The sequence below is a fragment of the Adiantum capillus-veneris genome, chromosome 1, assembly GCF_014529385.1.
Source record: "Adiantum capillus-veneris isolate H3 chromosome 1, ASM1452938v2, whole genome shotgun sequence".
In the NCBI taxonomy this organism is placed as follows: domain Eukaryota; kingdom Viridiplantae; phylum Streptophyta; class Polypodiopsida; order Polypodiales; family Pteridaceae; genus Adiantum; species Adiantum capillus-veneris.
Window position 1 is genome coordinate 114,189,687 of NC_140931.1, and position 25,352 is coordinate 114,215,038.

Here is a 25,352-nt window from a genome sequence, read left to right on the forward strand (position 1 = left end):
TATTGATAAGTTATAACCAAGAAGAAATGTACACAGTCAAACAACCATGTACAAAGGCTACAAGACCATTATTGGACATGAAAATGAAAGTGCATAGCCAAGATGGCATAGTCATGCTAGAGAACCAGGCAATGAATGTGACCACAAAGATGTGAGCTATAATAAATTCTGAAGTAAAATACCCCTCAACTGGAATACAACACCATTGGACGAGAAGGTACTCCTGGCAATCTAATTATTACAGAAACCCCAATAGCAAAGCATGTCAAGAGACAACCGAAGATGCACAGGATGGGACACATTAGAGCACTTTCCTAAATCTCAACCCTCAAGGAGAACGAAAATCATTAGCAACATGAAACCAAACAAAGACAGAACAGTCCATGTCTTCTTCGCAAGAGGACAAGTAATCAAGCAATGTCAATTGCCTTCCCATTGCCTTCTCACAAAGTGTTTCGAAAGAAACACATGCCTGAATTTCTCTCTCTCTCTCTCTCTCTCATGGTTGTAACTCTCGGTTTCATGTCATTTTGGACTTCTGCATACATACATATAACATTTCATTCATTTCTTTTCTCACACGCTTCTCTATGGGTCCTGCATGCACACATGACATATGATACATCCTTGAAAGGGCCATATATAATACATATGTACAAAAAAGATTTGTCTTTACAAAATAAATTTCTATTGCACACAAAGGTTACAAACTAGAGATGCTGCATCTTACTCTAGTCCTCCATGAAGCCCACAAAGAGGACACAAAATCCCTCACCACCGTCGTCGTTTTTTGCCATACCAAAAGGCAAATGCTGAAACGCCTACGGCAACAGAAATTCCTGCACATACCTGGATTAGATATGACGAGGAGGGTTCTAGCAGGAACTGCTGACTTGTGCTCTTCACTGACGAAAGAAGAGGAGAAGCTTGGTCCATGGTTTCTTTGTGGAAAAACGGGAATGCTAAACCCTGCTTTGCCAGCATTTCAATGTCTTTCACGGGTGGCTGCAATCTAGCCAATGTTGCTAAGCTTGCATACTCATCTTTGTTACCCCCTTCCAAAAAGGCGCCCACTACATGACCTCTGTCTATCCAAAATGCGCCAAATTTCTGGTCTTTCAGGCTTCCGAACAGCACACACTTTCCAACATTGTCCCCATAAAACTGCCATGATGACGTGAAGGCACGAGAGTAAAAGAAAGGAAGATAGTCATAGTCTTGCACTTCCTCTGGTGAGATAATGGCATTGACCGCTTGAGCAGCTGACTTACGCGCATGATCTACATGCTCCAACCTTCTCACATCACCATACAGCTTTACAGGGAACGCAACAACATCGCCTACAGCATATACAGAGGGATTGCTTGTTTGCATCTTCCCATTCACCTTTATGCCACCTTTCTCTAGAGCAAGTTGGCCTTCAAACAAGCTTACATTTGGTCTAATTCCAACACCCACAACCACCATGTCAGCTTCGATTCGCTTTTTATCCTTCAAAATAACTGCCCTGACCTGGTCCAGTGCAAGAGACGTGCGTATTAGATTGATTAGAAGATAAAGCAGTAATGTCTCACCATGTAAGCTTGCAATCAGTTCAAATCCAGAATGAAAAAAGGATCCATTTGTGAACAACGGCAAGCGACACACACATAAACACACTTCCACACAAATGGAATGCATTTGCAGGAAAGCCAAACAATCTAGAGAATGGGTTCACCTTTTTCTCAGCATCGCTCTCAAAAGCAGTCATTACAGTTCCTTTGATGAATTTTACACCTCTTTTCTTATAATAGTCCTCATAAAAAGCAGCTATTTCCGATGTGAAGAGGCGCGCCACTGTTTAAATGACAATCAAAATTATTGGTATATCGTCATAATCACTCAAACTTTCACTAGAAAGTAAGTTTCGTAATAACTCACTGCAGTGTTGCTCTGGAAACACCATTGTGACCTTCATTCTATTTGTAACCAATGCAGCAGCACACTCCATGCCAATATAGCCACCTCCAATGACAACAGCCATCCCACCTTGGCATTGTTCTGTCACTTCTACCAGCTTCTTGCAATCATTCCAATCACGCAAATAACAGATATTTTTTGCATCTGCTCCACTAACACCAAACTCCTCAAGCCTTAACACCTGATAAGAAAAGAAAATTAAAACCCTGCATCATACTGGACGACAAAAGGTACCTTGCATTTTAAACCGGTGCTGCCTCTAGATTACGTATCTGGTGTATTTGTGGTGGATTCTCAATAAACCACAATTCACAAGAACAAACCAGCCCAAGGAAAGAGACATACACGAGCACCTGTTGCTATGATGAGGGTCTTATAAGTGATCGTTTCTCCTGCAGCACTAAGTAAAGTCTTCAGTTTTACATCGACAGCCTTGATGTGTGTACCAAGCGCAAGCTCGATTCCTGGAGTGACATAGTGAGTTTCATGAAAACTACTAGCCTTCAAAATATTTCGGCTGGTGCTTAAACTCCGATATAGATAATTACCATGTTCTTTATACCATTTTGGAGTTTGTCTTTCAACCCCAATCCCAACACAAGTATGAAAAGCTGGTAAAGTTGCTGCATCTGCAGTAACAGACAATGAAAGTCCTTAACTGTCAAGGTGATTCAGAAGCGTGGAGAGGCACAAGATTGCAAAATAAATCCAAATGAAGATACCCTTAAAAAATTTACTCACTCAAAGTTCACATTACAAGGTTCCTCAGACGTGAATTTAAAACTGATTACTCGTTGAAAGTATCAAGAAAACCAGTCACCGATCCCAAACTTAATGACTGAAAAATGTTGGGTTTAGATGTGTTGATACATTTGAGCACCAAAGAGATCAATACAAGCCAAGACATCAATACAAGCCAAGTTATAAGTGACCTCGCAGTGAGAACAGTTACATGGCATGCACAACCCTTTTCGTTTCATGTTCATGTCCCGAAGCTAATGCATGACGCCATTAATAACCTTCACAGAGGGCAACTAACATTCCGATAAGAAACGAGCAGAAAAAACCTTCTGGGAGGAGGCAGCCCTTGCTTAAAGCTGGGCGTTCATAGGGAGCCACCTGCCATTCCAACAAGTAACAGATTTCCACTATGAATCTCAAGCATCAAAAGAATGGGGAAAAAAAAGGAATGCAGGTACATCTGCCAATCATTGCATACATAAATGTGGAATGAAGGTTGAAATAATTCTTATGCATGTTGCAGTGTAGCAAAAGAAATTATTGCTTACAGCTTCTTCAGATATGATGCAGAGCTCCCCATAACTGATACCATGTTTGACAAACTCCAATGCCGCATAGCCAGCAGCGACACCACCCCCCAAGATCACGATTTTGAATGCCCTTCCCATACCTAAATTTCCGTTTCTTCTCTCCAATACCTGTCTACAGAGCATCACTAAGTACAATGTACATACAGATTACGTCATAAACAAGTACTTTGTGGTGAAAAAGCCTTGAGACTGCTCATAGATCAAAAACGGATGTGGTAAACACTGCAAGCAGAGATTAAGGAGGAGGAAGAGATACAGAGGTGATGATGCCCAAAAGTAAGGGAGGAAAGTAATAGAGATGATGACAGATGCATAGAAGATGGCAAAATGGACAGAAGATGCAACAAACAGCCCTTAGACGTTGGCGGACACAATGAAGAATGCCTATTATGCCAGCACTGAAGATAATAAAAGTGGTTCCAGATTAGTTATCAAACCACTCAGAACACTCTTCATTTGGATAATGAAATTTAAGAGAATAGTTAGATAGGATAAAGAGAGATGGAGAGATCGACACCAACACCACAATGGGATCCAAGCCAGACCTCTCCACTAAAATTTGCTTCTTATTGTAGAATAAACAACGGTCCATGGTGATACCTGATACCATTGCAATGGCTGTGCCTCCTTGACAATTCTCGATTTAAGTGGACAAGACTTCAGATTCAATTTCAGATCTGAATGCGCTGCAAGCCCCATGTCCTTCTTATGTTCTAATCTCTCCAGCAACTACTAATGCTTCGCCCCTACATGGGTTTTCTGGATAACAGGAGCAAAATTCAAATTCTAACCACAACGGCTGCCAACTTTTTGCTACCTTGCCCTCACGTAAGGTCTCCAACTGCACAAGAAGGGCCACACTGGTTCTGCAAAACAGGGGTGAATCAGCAGCAAACAGAGACCTGGCTGGGTGGCCGATCCCCATATCCACCTTGATGTCAGGAAGAGATGTAGTACCTTGTCCCCATTCATGCCAGGGTGGTTGCCCATGTTGTGCCCATGTCAGAGGTCATGTCAACAGTGTACAGAAGGCAATTATAGCCGTAGTCTACCGTGCTACGGGTACTCCTACGAGAGTATGTCTCATTTATGCAGGACTTCCCCATTACAACACTCATATATCCACCTTGCCATCTCTAATAAGCAAACAACATACCGCCCTCCAAAGTGACTGTGCATAAGGGCAAACCCAAACACATGGCACAAAGACGACTCCTGGTACATTGCTAGCATGTCGGGTCATGGCCAGTGCCCCTAGCACCAAGTGCCCATAGGGACTCAGCAGCCAAATGAGCATGCTTCACAGCAGACTTCAGAGCCCACTTATACCAGAGGAATATTAGTGGATAGGGCCACTGAGCTCGCGAAAGCTAGACGCCCATGTCTACGAGGGCCACCACGACACTGACGGAGGCTCCATCAGAGGATCATGACTATTCTAGCACGATATAGGAGACGCCCAGTATGACTATCTACAGAGGCGGACATTGACAAAGCTCTTCAGCATCCGATGCAGTACTTTCTCGGACAACGCCCAATGCCGGGCATCTTTGGGTATTGATAATAATGATGATGATTCGAGTCCGACGAATTTAGTCTTTTAGTTTTTCTAGTTTAGTCTTTCACTTTATTTCATTTTATGTTTGTACCCAAACATTGGACTAGATCCACAAGGGTTGTATCACTTTGGTCTCATAGGTCATTTTGGCCTTTTGAAGACGTTTAATATAACATTTCATCTCATCTCATCTCATTCAAAGCATAACATAATCACCTTGCTTAGAGTCATGTGCCTACAATATTTATTAGTATGAGTATCATGAAAATTTGCAATAAAACTATTTGCAGCAGGCACAATACATTGACTAATCCTTATTGCGACCATGTCTATCGAGATCGTTCAGACTAAAATGCTGCAATCATTTCGTCTATCAGTTCTTGCACTTAAACAAGTCAAGAACAAATTAATTTCATACTATCGAGAATTCCAGTTCATAAAGTCATACAACAGAATACTGTCAGCTCACAGTATCCCTGAAACTCAAAGAGACATCAATGACTTTAGTATCAAAAATCGAGGCAATCTGTTGACAAAGGAGTGGAGAAACTCCCCTCTTGTGCATACCCGCAACACCAGATTCCGCCCAAGTTGAGTTCGGGGTTCCATTTAGACTAGACTATGCTAATCCAAATGCTTCAAGGTAAAGATTCACAATCTGAGGAGTATCTACTAGGTCCTCCTCCTCCATCCACTTCGCATCCAATGCAGTTCTTGAATTTAACCAAGAACCGCCTTATCACTTTACACTTAATCTGTCTGTCCTTATGTGCCAATATCTGTTCTGGAACAAGGATCTCCTCGTTTTCTTTCACTTCGGGTTGCTCATCAGGCTCCCCATCTTCGGGCACATCGCCTTTAAAAGGCTTCAAGAGACTCACATGAAAAGCATTGTGAATCCTCCAAGTGTCGGGCTGTAACAGACTTGGAACTCCAAGTCAAGAATCTACCACGACAACACAAATAACCACTTCAAAACAGTTCACAGTTCACAGTTCACAATTAATTCGACACTGGCCCGGCAGAGTTTCATGCCTAGAGATATTGGCCCCAAAGACTGACGCCCCTTTTGGTATTTCTTTATGTATTATTCTGTGTTCAAAGTACAAGAGTGCGGACGGGCGCTCACACTCAGAGACTCTGCGTCCAGATGCTCTAAGTTATGAAGCTCTGCCTACTTATTTAAAGAGTACAAGGGATGCCAAAAGCAGAGCCCCAAAAACTTCTCATAAAAAGCTGCCCTAAAAGCTTCAGTTAAAAGCTCTTTGAAAAATAAAGCAAGAGACTCTTTGTAAAATAAAGCAATCAAAAAGCTTCAGCGTAATTTTCAGCGTTCAGCTTTTACATAGCAAAAGCTGTCACAATCTGTCAGTACAGCCCTGCCACATGGCTGGTTGACTGCCCGTGTATGGCGCCGCATTTTCTGGAGGACAGCAGGCCACGTCAGCATGCAGTCCGTGACCAGCAGGGCAGGAGTTGTGTGTACTGAGTAGCCACGTCACCACTACTGTCTCCCTAGGACTGTTCCCTGCCAAGAGGGTGTGGATGTGTGCCACGTCACCAGTTTGTGACATACCGCCCTCTTGAAAGAATTGTAATCACCCTCGATTACGCTTGCAAAACAGATAGAAGCCATAAACTGTCTTAGCAGACACTACCTACGCACTAGAAACACACATCTAGCACATGTACCAATCGACAGTCACATCACATGACATCACGAGATATCACTAGACATCACATGACAAATCGCATTCAACATTCATTCGGATCTTAGACCATGATTTATCGGCAATGTAGTTAGCAATCACATCTAGATCCATTCAGGACCTCATAGATGCCCGATTGACTAACCCCTATTGCAACCATGTCTATTCGAGATCATTCATACCAAAATGTTACAGTCATTTCGTCTATCAGTTCCTGCACTTAAAAACAAGTCAAGAACAAATCAGTTTCATATTCAGGAATTCCCTTTCATAAAGTCATAGAGCAGAATACTGTCAGCTCTCAATATCCCTGGAGCTCAATGAGACATCAGTGACTCTAGTACTCAAAATTCGAGGCATCTGTTGACAAACGAGCGGAGTAACTCGCCTCTTGTGCAACTCACTGCACTAGATCTCCGGCCAAGCTGAATTCGGGGTTCCATTTGGAGTAGACTATGCTAAACCAAAAGCTTCAAGGTAAAGTTTCACAATCTGAGGAGTATCTGCTAGGTCCTCCTCCTCCATCCACTTCGCATCCAATGCAGGATAGTTCTTGAATTTAATCAAGAACCGCCTTCTTACTTTACCCTTATTCTTTGTGTCCTTATGTGCCAAAATCTGTTCAAGAACAAGGATCTCCTCGTTTTCTTCCACTTCGGGCTGCTCATTAGACTCCCGATCGTCAGGTACATCACCTTTAAAAGGTTTCAAGAGACTCACATGAAATGCATTGTGAATCCTCCAAGTATCAGGCAGTTTCAGTCGGAAGGAGACATCGTTGATCTTTTCGGAGATCTGAAAAGGTCCATAGTATCGCATACTAAGCTTTGGAAAAAGCCTCTCCTTTCCCTTTTTCTTTCTCAGGCATGCCTTCTCAAAACGTAAGAGCACCCTATCATCCTCCTCCAATTTCAAATCGCGACGATGGCGATCCGCTGTCTTTTTCTGTCGTTCTTGAGATTCTGCAAAGCCTCGCGGACCTTGGCAAAAGCCGTATCTAAGTCACGCGTGTACTCATCAGCCTCAAAAATCTTATCTTTCGTGCTTAGGAAGGGTGGAACCTTCAAAGCACCTTCAATAATCTCAAATGGCGTCTTCCCCATCGAAGAGTGTATCGTGTTGTTGTAGGCAAATTCCACCAAAGGTAGATACTTTTCCCATTGAGCCTTCTAATCCCATATATAAGACTTCAATAAATCTAAAACCACTGAATTGGCAATCTCAGATTGCCCGTCAGTCTGCAGGTGGAGAGATGACGAGAACTGCAACCGCGTGCCAATGTTCTCCCAAATTGCCTTCCAAAACAAACTCGTAAATCTGGGGTCCCTGTCGGAGACAATCGTCTCAGACAGCCATGTAATCTGAAAATCTGGGCCACAAACAATCTTGCTAAGTGATCCAGCTTGATTGTTTTCTTCACTAGAATGAAATGAGCCTGCTTGCTAAATCTGTCAATAATAGTCCAGATACCATCGTGACCACTCTGCGTTCTTGGGACATTCGGGAGATCAAACTTGAAATCCATTGCAATATTTTCCCAGGGGCGAGTGGGTATGGGCAAAGGCTGTAACAATTCCTGTGTTTTATGCCTGTCAAACTTGACCTTCTGGCATACCAAGCAACTGCGCACAAACTCGTCCACATCCTCCTTGAGTCTCGGCCAAAAGAAATATCTCTCTACCCCTTTCATGGTGGTAGCAATGCCGTGGTGACCCGTAAAAGGTGGACAGTGGCATTCGGTCATAACCTTTTCCCTCAACGGCTTCGTAACGCACAACATGGTTTTCCTCATCAAGTAGCCATCCTGAATGGAATATCCCACTACTGTCTCCCCATCCCGTATCCGTGTGAAAACGTTTGCAAAATCTGTATCTGTGGCATACTGGTCGACCATATCCTCGAAGCTCCTATGATGTATCGCGGAAATAGCCAGAACCAACGACTTCCGAGACAAAGCATCTACCGCCAAATTCTTATGTCCCTGCACATGGACAATCTGGAAGTGAAACTGTGACAAGATGTTTGCCAACCGCATCTGCTTTTCTGATAGCTGCTTCTGTGACAAGAAGTAGCGTAAACTCTGATGGTCTGTAAAGACAGTAAAATCCGTTCCAAGTAGGTAGTGCCGCCACTAAGTAAGAGCATGGATAACCGCCAAAAGCTCTTTTTCATAAATCTGTGCTGTCAATTCCGGCCTTGAGAACAATCGGCTCTCGTAAGCAATGACATGGCCTTCTTGCATTAAGACCGCACCCAGACTATGACCACAAGCATCACAATATACTTCAAATGACTTCTGCAAGTCCGGCAAAGTCAAAACTGGTCCTGTAAGTCAATTTCTCTTTCAAAGTCTGAAAGGCAGTCACCTTTGTAAGTCCCCACGAGAAAGGGACTCCTTTCTGTGTCAAGATATGCAAAGGGGAAGCAACCTTTGCAAACTTTCTAACGAACCGCCTGTAGTACGAACACAACCCCAAGAAGCTTCTAACTTCATGGAGATTCTTCAAATCAGGCCAATCACGGATAGTCTCTATCTTGGCTACACTCCTATTGCTGAACAATGTGTCCCAAAAAGTGTATCTCTGGTAGGAAAAATTCACTTTTCTTCGCATTAATCACTAACTTGTGATCTCGTAATGCTTGAAAGACTTGAAGCAGATGATCTCTATGTTCTGCCTCATCCTTGGAGAAAACAATGATGTCATCAAAGAAAGTGCCAACGAATAGTCTATACTCTCTAAAAATCATGTCCATCAACCGGTTAAATGTCGCAGGAGCATTGGTTAAGCCAAAGGGCATCACCAAAAACTCAAATAACCCAAAAGTCGTTCAAAAAGCTGTCTTGTAGACATCCCCCGGCGCAATTCAGATCTGATGATATCCACTCTTGAAATCAATCCTGCTAAAACACGAGGATCCCTATAATCTGTCGAGTATATCATCGATCCTAGGAATCGGAAATCTGTTCTTGATGGTGATTTTGTTGAGAGCTCTATAATCGATGCACATTCTCCAAGATCCGTCTTTCTTCAAAACCAACAATACTGGAGAGCAGTATAGTGAAGTACTAGGTTGGACGAGACCCTTTTTCAAGAGGTCTTTCACTTGGTTCATAATCTCTTCGTTCTGGGCTCGGCTAACACGGTAAGGTGGCCGGTTCGTGGTGCTTCCAGGTATCAGATTAATAGTATGATCTTCAGGACGAGCGGGTGGTAACTCGCCTGGCAGGCCCTCTGAGAAGCAATCGGTATGAGAGTGGAGAAAATCTTGGCGTTCTTTATCAAGTTCAGACATATTTGTCTTATCTTCATCACTCGACTCTTTCAAAAAGATCGAGTAAACAAGCAGACTGGATTTCATTAATTTAGAAATGGCCGAAGCCGATACAATAGGGACAGACTCGCCCTTAAGTTTAATATCAAGTACAATGGTTTTGCCCTTCTCCATGGTCAATGTCGCTTTCCTTGCCCGATAGTCAACCACGGCGTTGTTCTTGTGGTGCCAGGGAATTCCCAAGAGGACATCACAACATTCCAAAGGCATTATGTAAAAGTCCTCATGCCCCAAATACCCCTAACAATGCAGCCGAAGTTTGCCGATGACAGGTGTAATAGCTACGTCCTGCTAAGTGCCGCTAGAACTGCCTCCGCAAGTGGTCCCATTCGATCGGGAGTGATCTGAAGCCGTGCCGCCAATTCCGGTGAAATGAAGTTGGCCTTGGCTCCTCCATTGAAGAAGATCAGGGCTTCTTGGTCTTTCACTTTGCCCCAAGCTCGGCAAATTTCTACACTCTCGTCCAGTGTGTTGGGATCGGTACCCACGCAATCTGGAACCAGTCCTGTTTTCATCTTGCCTTTTCTTCCACGTTCCTCAGCTTCTCTCGAACTCTCAGGCCTCTCGTCGTCCTTGTCATTCTGTTCTTTCTGTGCCTTTTTAGGGCACTTCGCGGAGATATGCCCAGTTTCTCCGCATCCGAAGCACTTCTCTTCTCTGATATAGCTAGCTCTCTCCTGAGGAGTGAGCTTGGGTCGTGCATCTTTCTTTTCTGGGTTGCTCTTTCTCTTTCTACTTTCATTTGTCGAAGTCTGTTCGGCTCTTTGCGTCATGATCTCATCTGTGGGGTAGGTCAAACTGCCAGAGTGAATGGCAAAACCCCATTTCGCATGACTCATCAACTCCTGAATGGAAGCTGACTTTTGTTCCAATCAGTGATCTCGGATCTTTGAAGGTAGACCCGAGGTAAACTGCTCAATTTGTTCCTTGAATGAGATCTTCTTAAATGAAGAGGCGGGTAGAAAAGAGCTCCAGAATCTCTCGCAATAAGCGTCCACTGTATCCTTCTTGGTCATCCGAAGATGGTTCCAAGCAGTTCGTATATCGCGTTCATACTCTCGAGTCAGCCAAGAAGAAATAAAAAGCCTCTTGAATTTCAGCCATTTAATTGACGTAGTCTTATTTAATAGAAGCGTGGACCACCAAGTTCGAGCATTCCTCTTAAAATAAGAGGCAGCTCCCCGAATCTTAGAGTGCTCTGAGTAATGCCCTCCCGCGAAAGCGATGTCAAACTGCTGTACAAAAGACAGCCTTCGAAGCATCTCTATAGCCAGAAAACGTGTCGAATTTAATTGACTGTCCACCTTCCTTAAACTCTTGGACTTTCTTGCTTTTGTCTTCTAGAAAGTCATACGGGTTGGCTTTATAAAAATTCTTCTTCTTTGCATAAAAGTTGTTGTCATCAGAGTTCGAACTGTCTAAAGATGAGTCCTCTATAGAACTGTCACTCACGGGGCGAGATTTAGACTTCTTTCCCTTCTTCTTGTCCTTTCCGAAGCGTTGCTTTTTGCTTTGCTTTCTACCTTTTCTGTCTTCTTCGCTCGAGTCAGATGAGCTAGAAGAACTGTCAAAAGAAGAAGAAGAAGAACTGGGTACTCCTTCAAATCGAACACGCTTCTTCCGTTTCTTTGCCTTTTCGAATGTAGATTGACGACCCAAATAACCCGGGAAGTCAGTGCCTTTCTTCTGCTTTTTGTCGTGCTTTTTGGCTTTGTTCTGCGCGTCAAAAAGCTGAGCAATTCGTGCATCAACCACCTCTTCTAAGTCCTTCTGTGTATACTTCTTGGGAGTAGGAGGTTTCTTGAGAGCGGGTTTTCAGGGTGGTTTTGTGGTCTTCTGCCACTGCGTATGCACCTCCTCGAAATAAGTCTCACTCATATATTTTGCAAATTTTGGATCTTTCGCAAAATTGAGCATCATCTTTGTTGCGTCGCCGATCAATCATTAACGCTCCATCTCACGACGCTCCGCCTGAGTAGGCCGAGGCGGGCCATACTCCTTGCCTGAATCTTCGTTGTGATCCCTTCCCGCATCTCCGGATGCAGAGAGAGTCAACTGATCTTTGCCTGAAGCCATAGGTGCCGCGAAAAAAAAGGGGGATTGGATTTCCCGTAGAAGAGAAATCCGTCGTGCTCTGATATTACTGTCACAGACTTGGACACTCCAAGTCAAGAATCTACCACGACAGCACAAATAACCACCTCAAAACAGTTCACAGTTCACAATTGATTCGACACTAGCCCGGCGGAGTTCCGTGCCTAGAGATATTGGCCCCAAAGACTGGAGCCCCTTTCGGTATTTCTTTATGTATTAATCTGTGTTCAAAGTACAAGAGTGCGGGCAGGCGCTCACACTCAGACTCTGCGTCCAGATGCTCTGAGTTATGAGGCCCTGCCTGCTTATTTAAACTTTAAAGAGTACAAGGGATGCCAAAAGCAGAGCCCCAAAAGCTTCTAATAAAAAGCTGCCCCAAAAGCTTCAAGTTAAAAGCTCCTTGAAAAATAAAGCAAGAAACTCTTTGTAAAATAAAGCAATCAAAAAGCTTCAGCGTAATTTTCAGCGTTCAGCTTTTGCGTAGCAAAAGCTGTCCCAATCTGTCCGTACAGCCCTATCACATGGCTGGCTGACTGCCCGCGAATGTGCTGCGAATGGCGCCACATTTTCCAAAGGACAGCAGGCCACGTCAGCATGCAGTCCGTGACCAGCAGGGCAGGAGTTGTGTGTACTGAGCAGCCATGTCACCACTACTGTCTGCCTAAGACTGTTCCCTGCCAAGAGGGTGTGGATGTGTGTGCCACGTCACCAGTTTGTGACATGGGCAGCTTCAGCCTAAAGGAGACATCACTTATCTTTTCGGAGATCTGGAAAGGTCCGTAGTATCGCATACTAAACTTTGGAAAAAGCCTCTCCTTCCCTTTTTCTTTCTCAAGCATGCCTTCTCAAAACGTAAGAGCACCCAATCGTTCTCTTCAATCTCAAATCGCGACATGGCGATCTGCTGCCTTTTTCTGTCTTTCTTGAGATTTCTTGCAAAGCCTGGTGGACCTTGGCAAAAGCCGTGTCCATGTCACGCGTGTACTCATTGGCTTCAAAAATCTTATCTTTCGTGCTTAACAAGGGTGGAACCTTCGTAGCACCTTCAATGATCTCAAATGGCGCCTTCCCCGTCGAAGAGTGTATCGTGTTATTGTGGGCAAATTCCACTAAAGGTAAATACTTTTCCCATTGAGTCTTCTAATCCGAGATGTAAGACTTCAATAAATCTAGTACCACTGAATTGGCAATCTCGGATTGCCCATCAGTCTGCGGGTGGATGACGAGAACTGGAACCACAGGCCAATATTCTCCCAAATAGCCTTCCAAAACAAACTCATGAATCTGGGTCCCTGTCGGAGACAATCGTCTCGGGCATGCCATGTAATCTGAAGATCTGGGCCACAAATAGTCTCGCTAAGTGATCCGGCTTGATTATTTTCTTCATTGGGATGAAATGAGCTTGCTTGCTAAATCTGTCAATAACAGTCCGGATACCATCGTAACCACTCTGTGTCCTCCAGAGATCAAAAATGAAATCCATTGCAATACTTTCCCAGGGGCGGGTGGGTATGGGTAAAGGTTGTAACAATCCCTGTGCTTTATGCCTGTCAAACTTGACCTTTTGGCATACCAAGCAACTGCTCACAAAATCGTCCACGTCCTTCTTAAGTCTCGGCCAAAAGAAGTATCTCTCTACACCTTTCAAGGTGGTAGCAATGCCGCGGTGACCCATTAGATGTGGACAATGGCATTCGGTCATAACCTTTTCCCTCAACGGCTGTGTAACGCACAACATCGTTTTCCTCATCAAGTAGCCATCTCGAATCAAATATCCTACTACTATCTCCCCGTTCCGTATCCGAGTGAAAATATCTGCAAAACTTGTATCCGTGGCATACTAATCGACCATATCCTCAAAGCTCCTATCATGTATCGCGGAAATAGCCAGAACCAACGGCTTCCGAGACATAGCATCCGCCACCAAATTCTTCTGTCCATGCACGTGGACAATCTGGAAGTGAAACTGTGACAAGATGTTCGCCTACCGCATCTGTTTTTCTGATAGCTGCTTCTGTGACAAGAAGTAGCGTAAACTCTGATCGTATGTGAAGACAGTAAAATCCGCTCCGAGTAGGTAATGCCGCCACTGAATAAGAGCATGGATAACCGCCAAAAGCTCTTTCTCATGAATCTGTGTTGTCAATTCGGACCTTGAGAACAATCGGCTCTTGTAAGCAATGACATGGCCTTCTTGCATTAAGACCACACCCAGACTACGACCACAAGCATCACAATATACTTCAAATGACTTCTGCAAGTCCGGCAAAGTCAAAACGGGTCCTGTAGTCAATTTCTCTTTCAATGTCTAAAAGGCAGTCACCTCTGTGGGTCCCCACGAGAAAGGGACTCCTTTCTATGTCAAGATATGCAAAGGGGAAGCAACCTATGCAAACTTTCTAATGAACCGCCTGTAGTACGAACACAAGCCCAAGAAGCTTCTAACTTCATGGACATTCTTCAAATCGGGCCAATCACGGATAGTCTCTATCTTGGCCGGGTCCATCTGCACTCTTGCTGCTGAGACAATGTGTCCCAAAAAGTGTATCTCGGGTAGGAAAAATTCACTTTTCTTCGCATTAATCACCAACTTGTGATCTCGTAATGCCTGAAAGACCAGTAGCAAATGTTCTCTATGTTCTGCCTCATCCTTGGAGAAACAATGATGTTGTCAAAGAAAGTGCCAACAAATAGTGTGTACTCTCGAAAAATCATGTCCATCATCCGGTTAAATGTCGCAGGAGCATTCATTAGGCCAAAAGGCATCACTAAAAACTCAAATAACCCAAAAGTCGTCCGAAAAGCTGTCTTGTAGACATCTCTCAACGAGATTCAGATTTGATGATATCCACTCTTCAACTCGATCCTACTAAAACACGAGGATCCCTGTAGTCGGTCAAGAATATCATCGATCCTGGGAATCGGAAATCTGTTCTTGATAGTGATTTTGTTGAGAGCTCTATAATCGATGCACATTCTCCAAGCTACGTCTTTCTTCAAAACCCCAACAACACTGGAGAGCAATATGGTGAAGTACTAGGCTGGACAAGACCCTTTTCCAAGAGGTCTTTTACTTGGTTCATAATTTCTTTGTTCTGGGCTCGGCTCACACACGGTAAGGTGGCCGATTTGGAGGTGTGCTTCCAGGTATCAAATCAATGGTATGATTCTCGGGACGAGCGGGTGGTAACTCGCCTCGCAGGCCCTCTGAGAAGCAATCGGCATGAGTGTGGAGAAAATCTTGGCGTTCTTTATCAAGTTCAGACATCCTCAGGACGAGCGGGTGGTATGCTTCCAGGTATCAAATCAATGGTATGATTCTCGGGACGAGCGGGTGGTAACTCGCCTCGCAGGCCCTCTGAGAAGCAATCGGCATGAGTGTGGAGAAAATCTTGGCGTTCTTTATCAAGTTCAGACATCCTCAAGACGAGCGGGTGGTAACTCGTCTCGCAGGCCCTCTGAGAAGCAATCGGCATGAGTGTGGAGAAAATCTTGGCGTTCTTTATCAAGTTCGGACATATTTGTCCTATTCTCATCATTCAACTCTCTCAAAAAGATCGAGTAAACAAACAGACTGGATTTCATTAATTTTGAAACGGCCGAAGCCGATACAATAAGGACAGACTCGCCCTTAAGTTTTACATCAAGTACAATAGTTCGGCCCTTTTCTGTAGTCAAAGTTGCTTTTCTCACCCAATAGTCAACCACGGCGTTGTTCTTATGGTACCAAGGAATTCCCAAGAGGATATCACAACCTTTCAAGGGCATTATGTAGAAGTCCTCATGCCCCAAATACCCCAAACAATACAACCGAAGTTTGCCAATGACAGGTGTAATGGCTACATCCCTGCTGGGTGCCGTTAGAACTGCCTTGTAAGGTGCAGCGGAAGTGAATGTTGAACTTTGCTCAAGATGAGTGCTCCGAACTGTGCTCAAGGGTTCCTTTTACTTAAGGAAGGGAGAGCATTCCGTTCCTTTAGAGAGAGAGAGAGTGCAATGGACACAAACGAAGTGATGAACACTGTGAATGAAGGCGCTGAGAGAGAGAGAGAGAGAGAGAAGAATACGACACCAGGAATGTTGTCAAACCCTCCTCCGAAGGCCCCTCTCTCTATGGCGAGAGCGGTCTACTTATGATTGGACAAATCTCTACAATGCTTGGACTTGCCGACGATGTCGATGACGATGAGGACAACGACGAGACGGGCGGGCTGAAATCTGAAAAGGCTAAGGGCTGAAATCTGCAAATCTTTATCTGCTGAATTCTGACTTTATGTCGGTGACGATGTCGATGACGACGATGCGACGACGACGCGCTGAAAACACAGATGCTGAAATCTGCGTTTTCCAGGCTGAAACTGCAAACTTCGCGGGATCTGACCGTGCAGCGAGGATCTGCTGCGGGAAGGTGAGATCTGCGAGGTTCGGGGGTTCTACTGCGGTATCTGACTGCTGAAAACTGAAGACGCTGGTGTTTCTTGATGTTCCGTCGCGGTGAATCTGCAAAATGCTGAAGTGTCTTGCAGATGCAAAAACGCTAGGGCTGAAAATGGTCTTGCTGTGGAGAATCTGCTAGCGCTGGGGCTTTTGCTTGGTCTGCTGTCGCCAGGGATCTGCAAGAGCAAAAATGCTAGCTTCCTGCTGTGAAGCAAAAACGCTAGGGCATCTGGGAGTTATGCTGAGAAGTTGCCTGTTGAGCGAGGGTTCCTACTGCCTCTTCTGCCAGAAAGTGCTAGCGCTAGGTTTGCTTATATACAAACTTAGCAAATTGCCCTACCTACTTTCCAACAAAAGTCACTTAAAAATAATAAGTGAAAAATGTCAAAAATAGGGAAAATAGGTTTAATGCACTGGAAAATTCCCTTGATGGATTCTGACGCGAATGTTGATGATCATGCTATGTGCAACCGGAGGATATGCATCTACTCTACGTGACTGGTCATGCACGATCTACGAACAGACTCACAAAAGTGCCAAATCACTTCCTATTCTAGACTCACTTGACTGAACTGAACCCTGGTCATGCTGTAGCTTGTGCACGGACACATAGGGTTGGATGTGTCACATGACATGCCTCTGCTAGTGGTCCCATCCGATCGGGTGTGATCTTGAGTCGCGCTGCCAATTCAGGTGAAATGAAGTTGGCCTTGGCTCCTCCCGCAAAGAAAATCAGGGCTTCTTGGTCTTTCACTTTGCCCCAAGCTCGGCAGAGTTCTGTACTCTCGTCAATCGTGCTTGGGTCAGTACCCATGCAATCTGGAACCAGCCCTGCTTTCATCTTGCCTTTTCGTCCACGTTCCTCAGCTGCTTTCGAACCCTCTGGCTTGTCTTCATCCTTGTCATTATGTTCTTTCGGAGCCTTTTTAGGGCACTTCGCGGAGATATGCCCAGTTTCCCCACATCCAAAGCACTTCCCCTCTTTGATGTAGAGAGCTCTCTCTCGAAGAGTGAGCTTGGGTGCTCTTCCTCTTTCTACTTTCATTGTTCGAAGTCTGTTCGGTCCTTTGCGTCATGATTTCATCTGTGGGGTAGGTCAAACTGCCTGATGAATGGCAAAACCCCGTTTCGCATGACTCATCAGTTCCTGAATGGAATCTGACTTTTGCTCTAAGCAGTGATCTCGCATCTCCGTAGGAAGTCCCAAGGTAAACCGCTCAATCTGTTCTTTGAACAAGAGCTCCAGAATCTCTCGCAATATGCCTCCAATGTATTCTTCTTGGTCATCCGAAGATGGTTCCAAGTAGTTCGTATGTCGCGTTTGTACTTTCGAGCCAACTTAGAAGAAAAAAAAAGGCTTTTAAATTTCAGCAATTGAACTGGCGTTGTCTTGTTCAATAGAAGCGTGGACCACCAAGTTCGAGCATTTCCCTTGAAGTAAGAAGTAGCCCTCCAAATCTTGGAGTGCTCTGAGTAACGCCCTCCACAGAAAGCTATGTCAAACTGCTGTATGAAGGCCAAAGCCTTCGAAGCATCTCGATATCCAAAAAACGTGTCAAATTTAATTGATTCTTCTTTGAACTCTCGGACTTTCTTGCTTTTATCTTCCAGAAAGTCATACTGGTTGGCTTTATAAAAATTCTTCTTCTTTGCATAAAAGCTGCTGTCGTCAGACTCCGAACTATCCAAAGACGAGTCCTCTGTAGAACTGTCAACCACTGGGCGAGATTTAGACTTCTTTGCCTTTTCCGAAGCTTTGCTTTTTGCTTCGCTTTTTCCCTTTCCTGTCTTCTTCACTCGAGTCTGAGGAGCTAGAAGAACTGTCAGAAGAAGAAGAAGAAGAAGAAGAAGAAGAACTGGGTGCTCCTTCAAATCGCACATGCTTTTGCTGCTTTCTTGCCGAGGCAAATGTAGACCGACGACCCAAATAACCCGGGAAGTCAGTGCCTGTTCTGCACGTCAAAAAGCTGAGAAATCCGTGTATCAACCACCTCTTCTAATTCTTGCTCTATGAACATCCTTGGAGTAGGAGGTTTCTTGAGTGCCGGTTTGAGGGGTGATTCTGTGGTTTGCCGCCACAGTGAATGCACCTCGTCGAAGGAGGTCTGAGTCATAAATTCTGTAAATTTCGGGTCCTTCGCAAAATTTAGCATCATCTTTGTTGCATCATCGATCAATCGTTGACGCTCCATCCCTTCAAGCTCTGCCTGAGTAGGCCGTGGCGGGCCATACTCCTCACGTGAATAGTCTTCGTGATCTCTTCCCGCATCTCCAGATGCAGAGGGAGTCGACTGATCTCTATCTGAATCCATGAGTGCCGCGTAAGAAGGATCAGATTTCCCGGTAGAAGAGAATCGGCTGTGCTCTGATACCACTGTAACAGACTTGGACACTCCAAGTCAAGATTCTACCACGACACGATAGGAATTCACTTCAAAACCGTTCACAGTTCACAATTGATTCGACACGGCCCGGCAGAGTTCCGTGCCTAGAGATATTGGCCCCAAAGACTAGCGCCCCTTTCGGTATTTCTTTTTGTACTAATCTGTTGCACAAAGTACACGGAGTGGCTGGGTCTCACTCTCAGACTCTGCGTCCAGATGCTCTGAGAAGTGGGAGCCCAACAACAATTATAAAGAGTTACAAGGGATGCCAAAAGCAGAGCCCCAAAAGCTGTCCACTAAAAGCATTCTCAAAATAAATCAACTTTGACTCTCAAGCCTTGCTTAATAATTAAAGCAAGTTCCAAAAGCTGCCCCAAAATAATGCGTAGGATTTTTACTGCTTTTCACGCAAAGCTGAGAATTCCGTACAACTTTTTGCCACGTCAGCATTACGTAAAATGCGCCGGAAAACGCGGGATTCCGTACAACAGTGCCACGTCAGCCTTACTCCGCGTTTTTTAGGGGCTGCCCTGCTGTACCGTCTTCTGCTGCCCCTTCTAGGGCAGGTCTGGGTCATGCCACGTCACTGGTTTGTGACATAGGGCATAGGGCATACATGGGTTGTAAACCAAAGGCTTCAAGGTAAAGCTACATACATTTGGTGACTCTACCAGTCCACTTTCTTCCATCCACTTTGTATCCATAGGTGGATAGTTTTTCTGAACTTCACCAAATAACGTCTTCCAACTTTTCCCTTAACTTTTCTTTCTTTATGTGCCAAAATCTACCCATGTACCAAGATCTCGTTCCTCAACTTCGGTTTGATCTTCATCTGGCATACCTTTCGGCACATCACCCACAAAAGATCTTAGAAGACTCACATGAAACGCATTATGAATCTCCCAACTCTCACGCAATTTCAACCTATAAGCAACATAGTTGATCTTGTCAAGTACTTGAAAAGGCCCATAGTAGCGCATCCTCAGCTTGGGAAACAAGCTTTCCTTGCCCTTCATCTTCTTTAATCTGTCCTTTTCAAACCACAAAAGAACCCAATCACCAGGCGAAAATAAAATTTCACAACAGTGACAATCAGCAGCTCTTTTCTGCTTTGCCTGAGTTTTATCTAAAGCAAGCTTAATTTTCTTATTCATTTCATCCATATTTTCTACATATCAATCTGCTTCAAAAATCTTATCCTTTGTGTGCAAAATGGAAGGAACCTTTTTGCCACCCTCAACAATTTCAAAAGGTGCCTTGCCTGCTGATAAATGCACCGTATTGTTGTATGCATACTCAAGCATGGACAAATACTGTTCCCACTTGCCCTTATTATCTGACACAGAGCATTTCAGGCTTCAACAGCTCTAAGATCGTAAAATTAGCCTATTCAAACTATCCATCAATTTGTGGATGAAATGGAGATTTACACTTGAGCGTAGTGCCCATGTTTTCAAACAATCCCTCCAAAACAGGCTGGTTATACAAGGATCACAATCACCGACAATTGACTGTGGCATACCATGGAACTTAAACACATTGTACATGAACAATCGTGCCGTGACCTGTCTAATCAGATTTTATCTTCTTCTTGACAGGAGTTGGACCTACAAATAATGCTCCATATACCATCATTCGTGTCGGCATTCTCGGAAGATCAAAGATAAACTCCATAGCTATACTTTCTCACGGCTTACCTCGAATAGGCAATAATAGAAGCAACCCTAGTGCCTTTTGCCTCTCAAACTTGAATTTTTGGCAAATCAGCATGCTCGCACAAAGGCATCCACATCTCTAGGCCAATAAAAGAAGGTCTCGACTGCTTTCACTGTCGCATTTTTACCACGATGCCTTGCATATGGTGGGAAATGACTCATAAATTTCTACCATAACCTTAAGTCGCAATGGCCTCGTGACACAGTCTTCCATGCATCATCATAAAACCATCCCTGAGGAGATAGTGCTCATGGCGTTGCCCATCTAACAAAACTGCGTGCGAAATCTTCGCCATTGGCATACTGCTCCTTCATGTCATCAAGCTCAGGATGATAATGAATTGGCACAGCTGAAATTTGTGGCTTTCTTGATAATACATCAGCCACCACATTCTTCTTGCCTTCCACATGCACAATATGAAAGTGGAACATAGAGAGAATGTGTGCCCATCGCATATGCTTTTTAGATAACTTTGACTGAATCAAGAAGTATCGCAAGGTCTGAAGATCTATTTGGACAACAAAATCAGCACCTAGCAAGTAGTGTTTCCAACTTGAAAGCGCATAAATCACAGTCAGTAGCTCTTTCTCATAGATCCGCACTCTTTTATGGGCCTTATAAGATTCTACTTTCATAGGCTACTACCATCTTGCACTAACATTGCATCAATACTATTGCCACAGGCATCACACTGGACCACAAATGAATTCCAAAGATCTGGTAAAACAATCCAAAGGCATCTTTTCCTTCAAGAGATTAAAAGTTGAAATCTATCTTTGTGTCCATTTGAAAGTGACCCCTTTCTTTTGCAAAGCATGTAGGGGTGAAGCAATCTAGGCAAAGTTCGTATGAATCTTCTGTAGTAAGAACATAATCGGACACAGACTATCATGTCCTCAAAGAATGTGCCAACAAACTTTTGATATGGACTGCAACATTTTTAGGACGGCAGCATGCTGAATTTTTACCCTTTGTGCGGTTGATCACTCCCTTGCTCGTCAGGACACCATCCGGTGGTTGTTTGAGCAGTTATTTTGGACTGCTACAGCATTGGAGACGGTACCTTCGTCGGCGACTTGCGATCTAATCGATCTATCTCTGGGACTACTCTTTGAGCACACGACATGTCGATTCCGAAGCAGAAGGGACAACAACAGTCCCAATAGGGGGCCACCACGTCTTCAGCAACTACGGCCACTTCCACTTCTACGTCCACGTCGGCATCTGCCAACGCAACATACAACAATCAACCCTCACCCAGTTTGCTGAGGAGAAGAAGAAGTTGGATTTACACAACTATTCTGTGTGGAGGACACGAGTCCGCACAATCATTGCCTACCATCGACTCTGGGAATGGTTGAGTGATTTCACCCATTCGGCTAAGAAGCCTTCCCTTCCCACCGCCACTCAAGACCAGATCGACGAGTGAGTGGATCGGGACATACGAATCTTCACCTTTCTTATGATGAACCTCTCGTATCGCATCACAAAGGAAGTTTCCAAAGAGGAGCATGCACATCCATTGTGGAGACGGATTCTTGACCAATTTGAGGAGACTTTGTTTGCTAGACAGATCACACTTGAACGGGAGTTATACAACCTCCAGTTCAAGGATTTCAACTCACTCGATGGATTGACCCGCCACCATGCGGGAACTCCTTGTCTCTGCCGGAGGTGACATCACCTCCGCACGCATGGCTTGCCTCTTACTATTCAAGCTTCCCGAACACTTTGATCCCTACTTTCAAAGTTTGCGCACTAGCGAGCATAATACCTCGAAAGAAAAGTTTGATGCTTCACCTACTATGGTAGAGGCACTAATCCAAAAACTATTGATTTTCTCCCAAGGTCTTAGAGATGTGAGATCCGATACACTCGCACGGCTTGCTTCACTAATGAGATGGCTGCAGGTTATGGTTATGACATGGACAAGCTCTCGTATTTTCCTCCTTGGCATTATTAGGAGAGATCCGGGAAATCCGACTCCACCACTAACAGTGCATGTAGGAAAGACAACAGTGGAGAGTTACCGACACCAAGGGTATCCTCCGATAACCAAACTATGGATCTTAGATGTAGCGCACATCCACCCCTTTTATCACTGGAAGAATCTAAGCATGTTGTACAATTCTCAACATATAGTTCTGCATTGAACCCTGGATAGATCTAAGTAGGATCGTAGATCACATGAGGTATTCCAAAAAAGTCACCATTAAGAGAGCCAAATTGAAGAACTAATGAGGGTGAAGAAGCCACCATGAGCAAACCAAGGCTAATGCAAAAGAAAACCACTGACATACGGGAGACCAAAGCTTGCAATGCTAGGGCTTGTCCAGGAGGGAATCTCTTAGCAGCTAACTATTGCTCAAGGTGTCTGCCGAGAGACTGCCAAGCTTGACTGGAGAAGATCATTAATAATAACTAATGAGGCGACACAAAGCCCACGGGGCATAGTATGCTCGAACAATAAAGGATGGTGCATGCAAAACCACGTGTGGTTGGTCGCCACGGGCCCAGATATCCTCACAAAAACTTGTCATAAACTTCAAAATCAAGCAGCCAAAACAAGATTGTGGCTCGCAGTTCAAAATGATGTTCTCTGTAAGTTGTAATTAGTAGCAAAAACCACTGAGTTGTCTTACCAGGAAAGGCTCCTCCCTGTGTGCAAAAATTACAAGCTCTCTCAGTCCAACAATTGCGACCTCTCCTGTCCCGACAGCTTGAGCAGAGAAGCAGGTACTCATCACCAGCCACTTATCACCATTCGCATGCTAGTCCCTTGTGCGCACATTTTTTCACATGGGTTGGTGCTGCAAGCAGCGTGAGGGCTGCGCACAACATGTTGTAGCGTGTGTGTGTGTGTGTGATGTCTTCAACAAAGACAAGAAATGGAAACATACTGCTGAAAGGAAGAAATTAGTACCTGCGAGGCAGTGTAAGGCGATGACCAACCAGCAGATAATGGATAGGTTGCACGAGGATCAACGGAATTTCTGAAGTTATAATTGCATGACGATGTGGCTTTCGTATCGAGCTCACCTTTTCACCATACGTGAACACGCGTTAAAGGCAACAAGGGGCTTTAAGCGCTATGGCATGTGGGTGGGTACAATCTCGTAAAACTAGCTCATGTGACGTATCAGATTGCCATATAGCCTACATATGTATCAAAAAGCAACCATGTTAGTGGTGGTGACTCCGAAGCAAGGTAGAGTGCTTCGTTAGTTGCGAATGTGTAGGTTCAACATTCAACAAGAGTATATGTCTCTAAGCAAGAACCTCGTATAGGAAGCTTGGAAAAGGAAAGGGGAGAGAGAGAGAGAGAGAGAGCGCTTGTGCTTTGATCCACAAAGCGACCTTGTGTTTTACTTTTGATACCATGTTTAATATGTTACGATCATGATATCTCAATTGTGATACGTGTACTTTGCAAGAGAACCATATGAAAGGTTAGAATTTATCTAAATCAATAATTTTGATCTCTTGAAATAAATGAAAACATGCGAGTTTCCTTGCAGGGGGGAGTTTGCACAGTCCTCCTCAATTTTTATAATACGTGAAAACGTGCCATTCCCACGGTAGCATAAAATTATTAGTGTGTTCATTTCCCTACGTTGTCGTTGAGTAGGCTTTCACATGTCCTTCTATTTCAACATCATTTGTCAATTGGCATAATCAATGCAATGTCATCGACTAAACCTTCATCATTGAGGTTGTTGATATGCTTCCTAGCCTGCCCCATTGTATACCTTGCATTATGTCATTCAAAACAGCACCAGTATGACATCTTTTTTCAAGGTTCTCGATGACTAACAATCGCCTTCTCCATGTTAGGACTTGCATAAATGTTCTCGTTAGCACATATGCTGCAACAGTATATTAATTCTCTAATTTTATTGCATGTTCAAAGGCCAGTCGTCCAAGCTCCACATTGTCTCATTTTTTATAAGCATCTAGACGAGCTGACCAAACTGGAGGATAATCAAATGTTGTCATCATCTTGATTACTCTCATAGTAGCTTTATCAAAATGCCTTGCCCGTTTGAAAGGTCATTATGCAAGTGTAGTTCTCTTTGTCCACCTCGTGCCATCAAAAAGTTGGATTGTAGGTGAGGAGCATTATGAGACCGCATAAGGGGTTAAGCAGACTTTATAGCATTATAAGGTCTAAGATATTATAGATATTAGACCAATTAATCGAAGAGGATGGTTTGTCGATATCTAGAGCTCCAAAAACAGAATATCAAATTTATCAAGCTTGTGACTACTCATCCAGCAAACTCCTTGACCACATGCATTGAGCACACTAAGAAAAGTGATTGAGGATACACCCTCGTGCTACATCCAACAAAGGCAGTTCAAAGCTTCCTTGGTCTGGGCATATTTTCCATAAATGCACTCTAAGAAACTTGTATGGTGATAAACACGGGCATCGCATCTAGTGAAAATAGCTCAGAGCTTGCTTGTCATAGCCATGTTGCCATATCCTGCAATCAACATGCTCCAACAGACAACATTTCACATAGAAAGCTCATCAAGAATTGTCTTCTTGTGCAAGGGCACTGCATCTCACATCAATAACCAAATCATTACCAGGAACAACATCTATCTCCAACAACCCCCTAACTAGCAATCTCATGTGAATGAGTGTGAAGGTGTTGTGTAAGGACACATGCCTCCAAGAGACAACATTTCATGTCAAAATCAAGAACTTTACGTTCTTTTGTAAGGGCACCAGATCTCACATAGATATCGACCAAATCATTATCGAGAACAACATCTTTCTCCAACAACCCTTGACTAGCAATCTCATCATGAATGATTGTTAAGG

At 44.1% G+C, this 25,352-nt stretch overlaps 1 protein-coding gene across 4 annotated transcripts; it reads right to left on the reverse strand.

Moving 5' to 3' along the window:
- Window positions 1-622: 622 nt before the first annotated feature.
- Window positions 623-23,601, reverse strand: LOC147465389 (monodehydroascorbate reductase 4, peroxisomal-like). Of its 4 annotated transcripts, XM_086519854.1 has the most exons (9): window positions 23,445-23,601; window positions 23,164-23,349; window positions 3,249-3,398; window positions 3,027-3,078; window positions 2,508-2,588; window positions 2,305-2,423; window positions 1,921-2,140; window positions 1,718-1,836; window positions 623-1,512 (listed from the first exon to the last, which is right to left on the reverse strand). In XM_086519854.1, the coding sequence occupies exons 2-9, from the start codon at window positions 23,263-23,265 to the stop codon at window positions 772-774; spliced, it is 1,584 nt and encodes a 527-aa protein (XP_086375980.1). In that variant the 5' UTR covers window positions 23,266-23,349; window positions 23,445-23,601; the 3' UTR covers window positions 623-771. The 4 variants fall into 4 exon arrangements, with proteins under 4 accessions (XP_086375980.1, XP_086375995.1, XP_086376000.1 ...); XM_086519869.1 differs by lacking the exon at window positions 23,164-23,349 and having other exon boundaries at window positions 23,445-23,568; XM_086519874.1 differs by lacking the exon at window positions 23,164-23,349 and having other exon boundaries at window positions 3,249-3,402; window positions 23,445-23,463.
- Between the last annotated feature and the right edge of the window lie 1,751 nt (window positions 23,602-25,352).